At 34.5% G+C, this 16,420-nt stretch overlaps 1 protein-coding gene across 1 annotated transcript in view; it reads left to right on the forward strand.

Annotated features, from left to right (window-relative positions):
- LOC149529285 (uncharacterized) overlaps positions 1-16,420 on the forward strand; it is a 51,025-nt gene that overhangs the window by 15,597 nt on the left and 19,008 nt on the right. The window contains exon 2 of the mRNA XM_089809503.1: positions 5,163-5,265. Within this exon, the coding sequence (XP_089665629.1) occupies positions 5,163-5,265 (103 nt within the window). The remainder of the gene's footprint in view (positions 1-5,162; positions 5,266-16,420) is intronic.

The raw sequence follows: 16,420 nt of genomic DNA on the forward strand, positions 1-16,420 counted from the left end.
TATATATATATATATATATATATATATATATATATATATATATATATATATATATATATATATATATATATATATATATATATATATATATATTTATTCAAATGATAAAGAAGATTTTTTTTCGATGCAAATAAAATTCTGAAAGTGTAATATCTAAATCATTGACCCATGTTCCATAGAAATCGTATGTTGATTTAACCAAATACTAGATGCTATTAGTATATCAACTTAAATTTGAGTTTCCAAGCACAATAGGGGGAAATCATATTTGTTATAGGAGGTAAAACCTAGTGGGTGAAAAATTCAAGTCATCAAGCCAAATACTGAAGAGGTAATGTTAAGGGGAACAGAAGTCATCCAAATGCGAATAAGATAATGTAGAAGAAGAAACCCACCCTCATAATCAAATTTAGTGGATGTAATTATATGGAAATGAAATATCCATTAGGAGACTGCCAACACTTTCAATAAGATGGAAAAGATTGTATCTATAATCCAACAAACCATCTGAGCATTAGATGCTTTCTAGTTTTCAGAGGCCTACTTTCCATAAGAGGTGTACTTTCTGGTATAGATCCACTAAAATTGTGTTTAAACTCATGTTAAGAAAATCAACCATTTAGGGCTTTAATTGGATTTTATCTCTAAGCATTACCCTTCAAACTCTAATAGAGAGACTCTTTGGAAACTGCTCGATACAATAAAAGGAAAAGTAGATGATGGAAACTGCACAAAATTTCAAGATACACAGTTATTAAAAATTTGGGAAGGCAAAGAACTCTGCATTTGGGCTTGGAAAACCTATGCCCCAATGTTTTTAAAACTATGGATTGCTGACACCACAAGAACCAACCCAAGAATTTGTTGAAACCAAACTAACTAAAAGCACCAAAAATTCAATCTATTGAATATATTCTATCTTCAATCAATGTTATCTGGAAAAACAATTTCATAGTTGATAATGCTCTCATTGCAATTACGTAATCAAACCAATTGTGAAAGATAGTTTTCAACAAGAAACAAAACCAATACAAACTCTTTGCTGAAATCAAATTAAATGAAATAACAAGAACTAGTTTAAATTATTTGTGGTGCAGGGTCACTTCCAATATCTACCATTGCAAACACATCAGGAGGATCAAACACAAAGGGTTAGGATAGGATTTGGATCTAGAATCCAATGCTAGAAATAATGTCCAAATTGTAAGGCAAGGAGACATTAGGTGTGTTATAAACCTGATTGTCTACCTTAGTCATTTTATGGACAATTTCTAGGTAGAATAAGGATAAGATAGTCTAGAAGGTTAAATAATGATTGTTTGTTGATTAAAACCTTCTTTGAATCCTAGGTAGGGTCTAGGATTAATGTTAGTAAAGTCTGGAGACATTTGACAAACTTTTGCAAAAAGTTGTCAAAGTTGTCGATGTTGCATAATGCAACTTTTGAATCCTAACGTTCACAGCCACCTTTATCAGTTGGAATTGTTCAGGAATGACATAAAGAAGGTTGAGAAACCTTTCTCAACATAGAAGAGAAGAATCTATTGTAATAATTGTTTCAAATCAATAAAATTCTGCTGTTTTTCTATTGGAACTGTCTGAGAAACTAGTCGTATGGATTCATATGCAATTCTCAAAGATTGGGAAAGTTGAAGAATGTTCTTATGAAGGATTGCAAGTGGTTTGAGACTTCGAAGACATATTGGTTAAGAGAAATCGAACTTTGATTGCTTGCTGGCCGCAGGAAGGCCTGAACTAGGGTTTTGAGAGAAAATTCTCTTTCCTCGAGATTCCACCATGAGAAAAAGATAAACCTCGGTGGAAAGAGGGGGGAGAGGATGTACATTAACATTATTTAGGACACAGAACAGGAAGTAGATGTTGGGAGAAAACACTAAATCCTTTGGACATGTATCTAAATGTAACTGTCCAGTTTTCGGTTTTTGAGGCACAACTTAGCCCAGGGGTGGAATAGAACCATAGGAACTTGGACTTAGATGTTTTGACATGTCTCTGAAGTATTCCAATAGGATTGGTTGGAAGATGTTTTGAATTTCTTGTACTTGCTTTGGAAAAGAGACCTAATTAGCCCTATTAGGCCTAGGAGAGTTTTGCAAACAACTTGAGTTGGGAGATTGGTCAAGAGTCCTAACTTGGCAGGGGTTGTTGATTTAAGGATTGGAGTGTTTGAAGGTGGTTAAGACTTTCTGTGGTGGAATTCCAAGAGGGTTGCCTTCACAAATCCTTAGTTTATCCTTGTAGTCTATTTGGAGTTTAGGCGAGTAAGTTGATTTCTGAAGTACACGGTTGATTTCCGAAGTTCATAGTTGATTTTCTGAAGTACATATTGGAGGGACTTGTGCATGAAAACATTTATAAACTACATCTAAGGTTGGAAGAAGCCCTATTTCATCCCTGGAAACCTCGGCTTGAAGTTTGTGTCATGCTAGGCCTTAAGGAGGTGCCTTAGACTTTGAATTTGATCTAGTCTAAAGAGTGTGGGTATTGGGAATCACATAGTGGAGTCCGGTCTTGTATGGTTGTGAAACATTTGTGCAACTATAAGGGACACACCTTGGGTATATAGAAGGGGACTCTGTTCCAATCTGTTAAAATCAAAATAACTGGAAACAACAATTTTTTTTAATCTAATATCTTCTGCCATCAATCAATATTATTATTAGATAAAGCCACTTCAAAGAATTCTATTGATATGAAGAATGATATTTTAAATTGTAGATGATGAAATAACAAGAAAGGTACAAAATTTTGTTAAATCATCCTAAGTGAAAGTGCCACAACTTTGTATCTATTAACCGTCATCTAACTTCAATCAATATTTGTAAAAATAAAGCTATTTCATGGATATTTATTGATATAGTGTATGATGTTCTTATTATAACTTTTTAATCAATTATTTCATGGAAGATAAAATCAAAAATTCAGCAATAATCTAAAGGGCTACTGATATTTTGAATAATTTTGAAATTAATAAGAAATTGTTTAGTCTAAATTTTCCAATTGAAAAATGCTTGCATAGAATTTTGCTTTGGATAAATTTGAATTGAAAATCGGGAATAAAGATTTTATATAAAGTACAAAGGAAAAAGTAGAGAATACGAAGTTACTCAATGGCAACTGCCGTGGCAGAGTGGGAGAAAGATCCCAATCATCCCCATTTTTTCATATTGATTGAGTCGGGTATCTATAAAAGGGTATGCCCATCATTTATTTATTTTTAGTTTGTTCACTTTTTTCCAGTAATGTGGATTAACTGGCATGCAAAAAGCCATGTAATGCCCATATAATTCAGGACCTACACCACATAGGCTGATCTAACTTGATAATGACAGCACAATACGGGGCTTAAATTAAATTGCAAAGGAGCATATAAAAAAGAATATGTAAAGAAGTGTACCGATGCAAAATCACACTATTATTAAAACAAAAATTCTTAGATTACACATTTTAACATAAAAATGCTTGTAACAATGTGATCACAAAATTGCTCAACATGAAATCCAAAAATACATTAAATTTTATTGAATCATATCAACAGAAATACCATAAAGTATATCGACAAACAACTGCACTGTTGGCACTGCGTAAAATTTGTAAACTAGGTATATCAACATAAAATTACCTGTAATGATTTCAACACAAAACTGCACTGTTATCGACGTGTAAATCTCTCAGATTCAATATAACAACACAAAAATAACCATCACTAGAGACTATAATTCTTAATTTAGATTGCACAGAAGCATATCAATGCAAGATTGGACGTCGTGAAAGCAAAAAATGTACAAAAACATATCAAATGTAATTTTCTCGTAGTAAAAAACCAAACCCATTAAATTAGATTGCACAGAAGCAAACCAATGGTAACATGAGAGTAGTAAAATGCTACTTTCTTTTTCTTTGGTCAAATTCTGCAACCTGAGACCCTAATTTCTAAAATTAATAGCACAGCAGCAATTTCAACATAAAATTGCAAGGTTGGATGTCTAAACTACCTAAAACAAATGTACTCACTTGCCACACTGCTAGGAGTACCGCTGAGGCATGTCGTTGAGTACAATGGTGGCTGCATTAACGCAGCTCAGATACACACGATGTCGCCGGTGGTATCCCTTCAAATAGCTGATGTCGGCCTCGTAACTCGACACTTGGAAATGTACGATGCTGACTTTGGCATGCTTGTGGCTCCCATCCTATTCTTCCTCCTCTTCATTTTCCTCCATTTCTGGACACCTGCACGACACTCTCCTGGCCAACAATTTCTCGCAGGTGAGCTGTGGATCCCTTTTGCGGATCTTGCTAGCTATTTCCTCCTCGGTAGCATCTTGCGAGTGATGATTCTCCTTGAGCTGATTTTGCACTTCTGGGAGTCTTAGGGTTTTGAGAGGGGCCAACAAGTGTTCGCTGAAATTGGCAGAAGGCTCATCAGAATGCTCGGGCAAAATGTTAGTAGAGACATCAGGGAAGTATAGAATGTTTTTCCAATCCCAAATTGTTGGGTCACCGGAAACCTACCATGAGGTTCAAACACTGAATCTCACCAGCTCAAAAGAGAGAAAAGGCACAGTTTTTTTCCCTTCTGTATTTGTAGATGTTGCGGCTTTGATATTGTTCAATTCAAAATTGTTTGAGGAAAAACACGCAGGTCAGCAATTAGATTCACGGCATCGAAGGAATGGAGTCTTCAAAACTTACAATTTCCTCTTCTTCATTTCTGCTCTGTTTTCTATAACAGCTTCAAGTGCCTCAAGTGTATCCATGCTAATGGCAGCTGCTTTTTCTTTCATGCATTTTCTGGTCTCCCTTGTGCTTCTCTTTTTGCTTTCCCATCCTTTTCAACTTACCTGCAAGCTGACTTTTACCTTTCAAACAATGAACGATGCCGATCTATTTCATGGTTGTCGAAGGCCTTTTAGCAAGACTCTAGCGTTGATTGGAAAAGTTAGCCTGCTTCTTTCTTATGGGAACGCCTACGACATAATAAGCAAGTCGTTGATGGGGTTTGACAATTATGTTGAAAATGTTTGTTTTTCGTTATTTCTATTGGCTGAGCAAACACTATAAGGAATCTTTCTTTTAGTTCATAAAGAAGCAATTTTTTTTCCCCACACATTTAAAAGAGATTGTGATGTTTATTGTAGGACTTGTTGATCAGCATAAAAAAAATGGCCATGGAGCGTGCTAAGACCGTTCAAGATAAGCGTGTTAATGAAATTTTCAATTTCAAAATACTTCGTACAATAGGTAACCAAGCTTCACTCTGCAAGATTCAGATGGTTTCTAGATTATTTTGTTTACTAGGCAGGTACACTGTTTGTACTTCCCAATACATTGTCCCTCCCTATTTCTTTGGAAGTGTCACAACTTCTTTCATGGGTGTACTGTTCCCTCATATTCTTCATACTTATCACCTTTTTGTTGTGTTGATCAGTTAATTCTGTCATAATTATGCTATTGCAATTATAACTGTTTTATGAAATGCTTAAAGTGTACTTCTCTTGCATGTGAGATATGTTATTGAATGTAAAACACACATGATATCATATAGTATGGATTCTCATTCTCAAACATGGTCTATTTTGATGAGAAATGGAAGAATAGTCTAGATTTTTATTGCATATTAGCATAGATTAAATGATTTCTTACTTTGTGTACTATAGAAAATTATGCGAGGGAATCTCTTGTGATTTTATTTGCTGCTGCTTTTTATTTAGATTCCGTAGCCAGAAAAAAACTGCAAAATGCTTAATTTTATCCCAATTTCTTGTTCCTCTTTTTACTTTGTCATTTTGATAATATATAGTATTACTGTTTACATAATATAATGTTTCTTTAATGATCATCTAAGTTAGTTTTGGTAGTTTCTCTTTCTGACTTCTATTTATGTTTGATTCTTTTAAAAACATCGAAATGCAATTGTCTATATATTGTAAACTCTGTTTTTAATATTGAATATACAATTACCATTACATTGGTATCAAAGTTGATCATCACAAATTTAAAAAATAAATCCTGGTCTGATCCTAAATATTATTTCTGAAAATTGTTTAGAAGTTCTTTGAACAATTATTTTAATAAAAAATTGGGGAATTTTTATCTATGAAAATTATGGATGGTTTGGATTTTGCTACCTGTGACTTTTGTATGTAAATTGTGTTTTTCACTTCAATGGCGGTTTGATCTTTGTCCTTTTTGTGTGAAGCCCACGTCACCTCTGGTTCATTTATCTAGGCACTAATTTTGCTATAAGGGTTTCAGAAGTAGCATTTGTGCAAGATTGCGATCTCTTCTGTCTTCTTTTAGCTGCGTGACACATTTCTTTGTGATTTTCTGCGTGCTAGGATTTTTCCTGCCAATCTGTCTTTATTCTTTCTTCTGCATTATCTCTGTATATATAGAGGCCTCACTGGTCCTGTACAATGGCTCATTTCTGTATTTCCCGTCGTTTCTCCATGATTTCTCTGTGAGTTGTGTGAAGTTTTTTTAGCTGTGAATTCTTTTGAGCCACAGTTAGGGTTTTGGTGTTTGTTTTGGTCAAAGATGGGTGTGATTTGCTCAATGTCTTCCATTATTGTCCTTCAAATCCTAAGAATGTTTGGGATTGATTATAACAGTTAGGTTTTGAAACAAATTTGTGGGCTCAAAATTTGGTTTGGGTTTTGTATTTGACTGATTCTTGGAACAAGGACTTCAGTCTTTCCTCAACAATGAATTTTTATATTCTGAGCGTGAGGACATGAAGGGTTTTCTGACTTTTTCAAAAAATAAAATAAAAATCATGGTAGGTTGCTCCCAGATTTTCATAATTGTGGCCTTCTGTTTTTTGCACAAAATTTTCAGAAAAAAAATGTGGCATCTTTCTTTGTAAGAGAGTTTGCTGTTTTTTTCCACAAAATAATCATGACTAATATTTCAGTGTTTTAGGTTTTTGATTGATTCTTCTTCTAAAACATTGTGTCTCGGTTTTGATTGTTTTTTCTCCTCAAATATCATATTTGATTTTTTTTCTGGGTTTTTTCAATTTTCTCGTTAAAAGTCGTTTCTGGGTTTTATAGTTTCTTTCCTCAAAATTATTGTTTAGGTTTTATATTTTTTTTGTCAAAAGGTTATTGTTGCTCTTTTTTCCTCCTATGAAATCAGGCGGTTTTTTGTGGGGGATCTCAGCATCACATCAAGGGTTTAGCGATTTTCCTCAAAATCGTGGCTTTAGTTTGAGAAGCTGTTCTAGATATCTCTAGTTATAGGGAAGGGGCAATTGTATTTCCCAACATCAGGTTGGAAGAATTTGGAAATATTTTGGTTATCTTGGCCATTTCTAGAAGTTTTGCAGCATCAGGGAGGGTCTTAGTAGCAAACTCATGTCGCAGAGTGTTATGAAGAGAAGGGACAGGCTTCTATGCATTCATGATTAGAGAGGGGCAGCTTTCTATGCAATTAATGACCAAAAGATCTATGGATTGTCTTCTTTAGGGTAGGTAGAAGTTAGAATGGTGACCATTAAGGGAGGGTATTTTTTTCTAATAAGATAGTTTAGCAAAGAATACATTATAGACTAAAACAACCAACCATCAAGAGGGAATATATCATTTTATAACCCCCTGAAGATATATACAATTACAAAATGGGGGGATGAACATTTTACAAGTATATGAATATTAGTGTATCAGTGTCAACATCTGTATGTTGTACAATTATAACATTAGTTGCAGAACACAAAACTATATAATCGGTGCCAAAAATAAGTTACAGGCAGACTAGTCCCAGCCATTCCCTTGATCAGGATGGTGTTCAAATAAGCTCGACACCTCCTGAGCATCATGAGATTGAGCCCCCATGTATCTGCAGTACTAGTGCCCTATGTAGTAATACTCATTACCTTGTATCTCTATTAATAGCATTTTCTTCAAGTTCGATATGGAACCTGTTCAGCAACTGTTTCAGATCATCAACCTCCCTAGTATTCAACAAGCTCTGGAAAGTATTAATATATCGAGCAGCAGGGACATCATCTTTAAGAATTTGCAAGGAATCTTCTTGTACTAGCATCGCAAACCTGTTGCCTTAGGGAAAGACAACAGGTGCCGCTGAAAAATGCAGGTGTCTCCTGTAAGATAAAGTGCGGGTGTGGGCTTTAGAAAAGCGTGGTAGGAGAAAAATCGCTTGGGCAGCTCCCAAATTTGCTGGAAAACCCTAGTTCGGGTTTTGCACTAGACTGCAATTTTGGAAAAAAACAATTTCAAATTTTCCCATAAAATACTTATTGATTTATTTTTCCTCACTTGTTTGGAAAACTTGGAAAACATGAATTTTAGAAAAATAAACTCCTAGAAAATTTGCTCTGATACCATGAAACTGTTAAAAACTGAACGAACAGAGAAAGCATAATGATAATTGCATTAACAATGACCTCTTAAATAGAGTTTGCAAGTGCTAATCATAGTGTAAACACAAAAAGCAAAGTTGTCTAAATAAAGACAACATCTAAGTAAAGAACAAACTAAAAATTAAGCCTAAATGACCATTAACTAGAATAAGCTTAATATAGCAATATACTAAAATTATTCTAATAGTACCATTTTTTCAGCCATGCCCATATGTAAGATATAGCATATTATATGGCTTAAATTCTTTCGTCATTTTAATGCCTACCCAATGTTATGAGGGGTGTCTTTGGCATCACCCGCCTTCCAAAAAAACATGCTCTTGCTTTGAGTACCAACCTTCACTATCACCAACATGATTAACAACCTCTTTGGCCTGAGTTCCTGCTGCTCCATCTTGCCTCTCCTTATTTTGTCCATGTAGAGATAATTATGGTGGCCCTTTTGGAGACTTTGATGAAATGTCTTCGCCAATCCTCACTTGCTCAAGGTCGTGGATTCAACTTCTTTATTTATCATACTTAAAAAGGAACATTTTGACCATTGTTTTACCTTATGGCGATTTTAGACAATTTCACAAGGCCAAATTATACATTGGATTTGATATTTGAAAGTCGCCACTTAAGGTGTTTTATTCCACTTTCTTATCTAGTAAGGTTACATCCTATCTAACCAAGTGAGTTTAAACAAAGTTTTGCTTTCTTTTAATGACATTGACAAGTTCAACTCAACATTTGACTCTTACCTTCTAGCTCTCATACTAATTTTGCCATTTTTCATCTTTTAGTACTTTGATTCCAAGAGGCTTTTGAACTATTCCCAATCTACCTACTACCTAAACCTACCAATGGAAGGCAAAAGAAGGGTTCCCCATTTGCAATGGGAAATGGTGTAAAAACCTCAGAACATTTTGTGACTCTAGTGGGAAATTTTCTAATGTAATATTGAGACTAAGACTCATAGATGGACTGAAAATGGAAGAAACACTAATTGAGCTAAGGGCCTTAATCCTCAATTACTCGCGTGTGCAGGTGTATTCATTCCTTGCTCAACAAGATCATTGAAAACCTCCCAAGATTCAACTTAACTAGTTAGTTGATGCATACTTTTAAAACACCCTATAACTTCTCCATGGACATTGCTCTACTTTCAATAAATTTATACCGAGTCACACAGGTAGAGGTGTTCGTATACCTATAAAGCCAAATTGTTTTGAACTTTCTTTCTTTTTTCATCACATATTGTATAATCTAGGTCCGAGAGATGAGTTGGGGATTCAGGATCAATGGGGAGCATACCTACCGCCCAAACCAACTCACTTCTCCTTTATACTCTATCAACTTTTGGCTTTTAAAGATTGGGGAGCTGCATCCAAAATCAATGAAGAGCACATGCAATGCCTATATCAACCTTCTTATGACATATTTTTTCCCATTGATAGTGCTTTGATTCTTGATGATACTTCCTTTTGGCTCATGAGCAGTGAAGCTCATAAATGGGTTTGGAGAAGCTACAATGGCTTGGAAGCAAGTGTGATATATTTTACTAGCTTGAGTTTCTCCTTGAAGACCCCAATGACTTACAACACTTAAGTGTGAATAAGATGTTGTAATTGAAAGACTTAGGTACTCCCAAACAAAATCTACATCTTCATTCCAAATCTAGGACAAATCCTTTTTGCATGATGAGGTTATTAGGAACAATCTCCATTTCCTGAGAATCATACAAAGAGATATCTAAGAAGTAAACCAAACAAATCTATATGGAGAACACTCGAGTGTGTTGTATGATACATTACCTTTCTCACTAGTTACGATCCCTTTAAAATAAGTTAACGAAAGCTGAAAACTAAACTAAAATGACTAAACTAAAGAAAACTAAGCCATTAGGATCAAATGATCCCAGGCAAACCTAAGACAACTAAATTATGATCAAACTACTAAACTACTTGAGTCAGGGGTCTCAAGACAAATCTATGATAGAATGAACAAACTAAACCAGTGACTACTACACTACAACAAGAGTCAGCAAAAAATCTTAAGTCAATAGGCTTAAGACAAACTAATCACTTGATTGCTAAATCACCTAATCTAAAACATGAAGGGAATCAATTCTAAGCTTGTTGAACCAAATGGTCCAAGACTAACCTACTCTAACTATGTACGTTCAAGAGAAACCTACTCTAACTATGTACAAGGTCTCGGAAGACCCAAAAGATGATGTTTGAGGAGTTGCTCTTTGATAGGGAATCAAACAAGCTCAACAATTAAGATCTTTCACTTGAGTGCATTATCTCCAAAAACTTTAGTGATTTGATATGAGATGTTCCATAATTTCTCAAACTTTTCATGTTTATCTCTTTTCTCATATGTCTCTTTGAGTTCACTTTCTTTCTCCCATGTTTTGTTCCGATGGTTCTCAACCTTTCAATGCTTTATATCATCACTCAAGCTTTTATCTTGTCCTTGTTCCAAATGATAAGGAGTGATCCTAAGGGCATTATGGACGAGAGTTTCCCCTTTACTAATAGTAAGTTTCAACTTCATGTACCAATCTTTTGAATTGTTGTTCAATAACTCTTTTAGGATGGTCAACGATTCAAAGGAATACCAATTTCACTTGTCCAATTTGAAAATTTAAGATAAAGTGCATGATCATCATATAGGAAACATAAGGACATTGAAAATTGATAATAATATTTTCCTTTAAGAGCTTGTTTAGGAGGAATCCATGTCGTGTAGAGGAAAATGGATTTGTTCATATTAGTGTGGCTCTGTTCCTTCTTCACAAAAGGTGCTACTTCGACCACTAATTGGAGTGGTTCAACACAATTCTTTTGATCAACAATTGGACTGGCAACCCACTTTGTACATTGTATTAATAGTGATTTTTCTTCTTGAAACTCTTTCACATCCTTACACATGTCACCCGTTTCGTGCAATGTATAGATTGATATTTCTATTGATGTTTCTCTTAGTTTATCTATTGTTATTATCATGCATAACTTCACATTTGTTTTCCTCCTTTAAGGGCATTTTAGCTCACATGCGATGTGCTTGTTCTCCTCCTTGAATCATTTGGAATTGACTTTGAGTGTAACTGTAGTTTCTTTGTGAAACTGAATCTTGCTTTGACTCAGGTTCATCTTTGTCATCCTTGGAATTGTAAAGTTTCTACAAATTTTGAACAACCAAATCCGATATGAAGTCTTTGTACTTTGCTGAAGATGGTTTTTATCAACACCAACCGGTATATGCAGTATCCTTTGACTGACGTATAATTCTTCAACTATATATATAATTTTGCTAGTAAGTCGAATGAGGCAGAGAATGCCAAAGGAACAAACTTCTTGTACTAAGGATATCAATGCTTTGCTAGATCCGTACGATCTGCAGTCTAGATCAGTTATGTTATCAGAGTTATTTAGGATTAACACTCTCTCTTAACTTGATAATCATACTGAGAGATAATCGTATCTAGCAACATCAATTACGATGAATAAACATAGATTGATACTCTATATCTATTTGAATCCTCTAAGCATGTGGTATCATTGAACACATGATACTATATCATATTACCATACCTATGATATGACTTATCACTTATACTTGTGATAACAGGATCGCATGTAATGCAATATATAGGATAAGATCTGGAGAATGACTAAATTCTTCCTTTATGCAAGTTGTGACTCATAGGTACTGGCAGGCCTATATCACAATATGATCCTGAGCTAAGATCTACCAATTCATAGGATAAACTTCAGAGAATGATTAAATTCTTTTTTTATCCAAGTTGTGACTCATAGGCATAGAAATGTCTACATCACAATGTGATCTTGGACTCATCTAGATCTGACAGTAGATCTCTACTGTTCACATTATCTAAGAGATCATCATCTCTCATAATGTCTTTTATACAAGTGTTCATTATCTTAGAGACCTTCACCTCTTAGATAATGAATACAAATGGTGAAACCCATAACAGTCAATTGCCTGACAATAATAATTTTAATTCAAAATTATTAATAATTAAAGAATACAAATGTATTATAATTCAACCATATCAAGTCTTTTCCTGAAGTGATCTATCTTCACTTGAGAGAGAGGTTTGGTAAGAATATCTGCTGTTTGATCTGCAGTGCAAATGTATTCTAAGTTTACAGTATCTCAGTCTACCATATCTCTTACATAATAGTAAGGAATTTCAATATGCTTGGACCTGTCATGAAAAACTGGATTCATAGAAAGCTTGATGGAACTCTGATTATCACAATGAATAATAGTAGGATTCATGAGTTGACCAAATAATCCCACAAGTAACTCTCTGAGCCAAATTGCTTCCCGAGAGGTCATTGCTGTGGCATTGTATTAAGCTTCTGTGGAACTCTATGCTACTGATGCTTGCTTTTTGCATATCCAAGATATCGTCACTGAGCCTAAACTGAAACAACATCCTGAAGTGTTTTTCCTATCAATAACATTTCTAGTCCAATCTGAGTCTGTGTACCCATGTAAGTCCAAGTCAACTTTCTCATACTTGGGCCCAAGGTTTAGAGTGCCTTGTAAGTATCTCATAATGTGTTTGACTGCAACTAGGTGAATCTCCTTTGGCTCACACATAAACTGACTTAAAGCATTAATAACATAGCAAATATTAGGTCTTGTATTTACCAAGTACATAAGAGACCCAATCATCTGTCTGTAAAGAGTAGAATCTATGGAGGGTGATTCTGCTGCTGTTTCCTTAAGTTTATGTAGATTAGTCTCCATTGGAAAAGACATAGGCCTGCAGTTCCACATTCCAAATCTTTTCAAGATTTTTAATGTATACTTTCTTTGATTAAATATGATGCTGTCAGAATTCTGCCATACTTCGAGTCCTAGGAAGTAATGAAGGAGTCCTAACTCTTTCATTTCAAACTCTCTAATTAGATCTTTTTTGCATTGATCTATAAGATGATCATCACCTGTTATTAGTAAATCATCAACATATAGTATCAATATTATCATACAAGTTGAGGTTAGGACCGCATCGAGGTCAAGATCATCCCCCTATCGCCCATAGAATTGTTAATAGAGATTTGGATCAGCTTCATTCTTGGAGAATCCTAAATTGGTGAGATACTTATCAATTCTTTCATACCATGCCCTTGGAGCTTGTGTAAGCCCATAGAGAGCTTTCTCGAGCCTACAGAGAAAAACTTTAGGGTTATGAGTTTCAAATCCTTTAGGTTGTTCCAAAATATACCTCTTCTGTAATCTTTCCATTCAGAAATGTTGTTTTTACATCCATCTAATGTACTTTCCATCCCTTCAATGCTGCAATAGCTAGGATTGCTCTTATAGAGGTGTATTTGGCAACTGGAGCAAAGGTTTCTTCATAATCAATTCCCTCCTTCTGAGAGAAATTTCTGGCTACGAATCCGGCTTTATATTTTTCAATGCTACCATCAGCAGCATGCTTAATTTTAAATATCCACTTAGAAGAAACAACTGATTTTCCTTCAGGTCTTGGAACAATTTCTCAAACATTATTCTTAATAATGGATTGGTATTCTTCTGTCATAACATCCTTCCAAGCTGTATGTTTAATAGCATCTGAAACATTGGTTGATTCTAATTTAGATAAATCACTCATGTTTGTTGCATAACTAGAAAATCGTTTGGGTCTTTTGCTTTCTCTGAAGGTTCCAGATGGTGTAGCGAAGTCTTGTGCTTCCTCTACTATCTTAATGGCCCAAAGTGGTCTTTTCTTTGGATTTTGATTTTCCTCAAGATTAAAATTTTGAATTTCATCTTCAATTTTTTCAATGTTCTCCTTCTAAAACTTAGATTCAATATTTTCTTCAAAATTAGGTAAGGGAGAGGGATATTCAGAACTTAGGGCTCTTTTGAATGCTAAATTTTCTTCAAATATTACATCCGTACTAAGTTCAATGTTTTTCTGACCAGGTATGAAAATCCTATATGCTTTAGATGTTTCACTATGCTCGACAAAAATACTTTCCTCCCGGAGGGTTCTAATTTAGTTCTCTTTTCTTTTGGAACATGTATATATATTGGGCACCCAAATATCCTAAAATGGCTTATATTAGGTTTAACCTTAGTAAAGACTTCTTCAGGAGTTTTATCTTTAAGGTGGGAGTGAGGACTTCTGTTCTGAATATAGATAGCAGTACAAGAGGCTTATGCCAAAAGATAATATTCTAAAATTTGATCAAATATCGTAGCTCTTGCTGTTTCTATAATTGTTTTATTCTTCCAATCTGCTACCCTGTTTTGTTGTGGGTTATAAGGAACAATATACTCCCTTTTAATTCTTGATTCTTTACAAAACCTTTTAAACAAATATGAAGAATATTCCCTTCCATTATTAGTCCTAAGAGTTTTAATTTTGTATCCCGATAAGTTTTCAATTAAAGTTTTGAATTTTTTAAATCTCTTAAGGATTTCTTCTGATTCATTACATTTTAAGAAGTAAATCTAAGTTGTCCTAGAGAAGTCATCTATAAAAAGCATATAGTACCAAAATCCTCCAAGAGAAGGAACAGACATAGGTCCACACAAATCTGAGTGGACTAATTCCAAAACATTGTTAGTTTTTTTAGTGCTATCTTGAAATGGACTTTTGGTATTGTTACCCAGAGCACATCCTTTACATATGTTTGAATGATCTTTATTCAACTTAGGTAAACCTGTAACCATCTAATCCATAGTCAACAGGGCTTTGAAATTTAGATGTCCTAGCCTTTTGTGCCATATTTTGTTTATATTGGTAGCTTCATGAATTAAGGCTTGAATAGGTTGACTAGGTTCTGTATTTAGTTCATACAAGAATCCCTTTCTTTGACCAATCATCTTTGATTTCTTAAATGAGGAGTTCTTAGAGCAGGTCATTACTTTACTGTCCATGAATGCAATATTATGTCCATCATCTTCAAGTGCTGTAACAGAGATTGGATTCCTCTTTATTCTTGGTACATAGAGTACTCTTTTGAGATGTAGAGAAATACCTGACTTTAGTTTCAAGGTGCAATTCCCAATTCCTTTGATTGAATGAGAGGAATTATCACCGATGCTAACTTCGCCATTAACTTCTTCTGATATAGAATCGAGTACTTTTTTGTATCCTGTAATGTGTCGAGATGATCCACTGTCAATTACCCATGCTTTGCTTGATACTTTATTTGATAGTGCATAATACAATACACGATTCTCAGGATCATAGTTTCTTTCTTTCCTGGTAACGTTTGTACAATTTACTTGCTGCTTTGTATTCTTAGGGCAATTAGATCTATAGTGTCCAAATTATTCACATCTAAAGCATTTTATTTTGGACAAATCTTTATTAGGTTTGTCATTTCTTTGATTACCCTTCTTCTTCTTGAAGTGCTTCTTCTTACCTTTATAGGAATTTGTGTTGAGAACATGAAGTTCTTCATCTTCAGTCTTCAATTTTCCTCCTTTCTTAAGTTTCCTGGATTCTTCTTGAAGGCAATCTCCTTTGAGTCTATTGAAGTCTAGAAGATTGTCTCTAGCACTTACTCCTTGTGAGAATGTTTCCCATGAATCCGGTAACCCATCTATAGCCATAAGTGATAGCTCTTTGTCTTCAATTATGGTCCCCATACTTGCAAGTTCTTCTCTTAGACTAGCCACCCTTAGGATTTATGAGTTTATAGATTCTCCCTTCTTTATCTGTATATGATTTAGTTGCCTTTTTAGTGCAAGGGTTCTAGTTGCATTGTTAACCTCATATGCATTTAATAATGCATTCATCATATGAAATGTTGTTTGATGTTTCACTAGCATAGGTACTATATCATTTTTGACTCCATCTAATATGATTTGCATGGCTTTCCTGTTCCCTTTAATCCATATAGTTTTATGAGTATCAACATCAGGTTGCTTGGATTCTTTATCAACAAACTGTATTACATCATTGTCTTCAAGAATCATTATAATTCTGAATTTCCTAGCAACATAGTGTTCTTTTCCATTAAACCTATTTTT

Source organism: Cupressus sempervirens, chromosome 11, assembly GCF_028749045.1.
Source record: "Cupressus sempervirens isolate cs-2001-9-10 chromosome 11, ASM2874904v1, whole genome shotgun sequence".
Taxonomy (NCBI): Eukaryota; Viridiplantae; Streptophyta; class Pinopsida; order Cupressales; family Cupressaceae; genus Cupressus; species Cupressus sempervirens.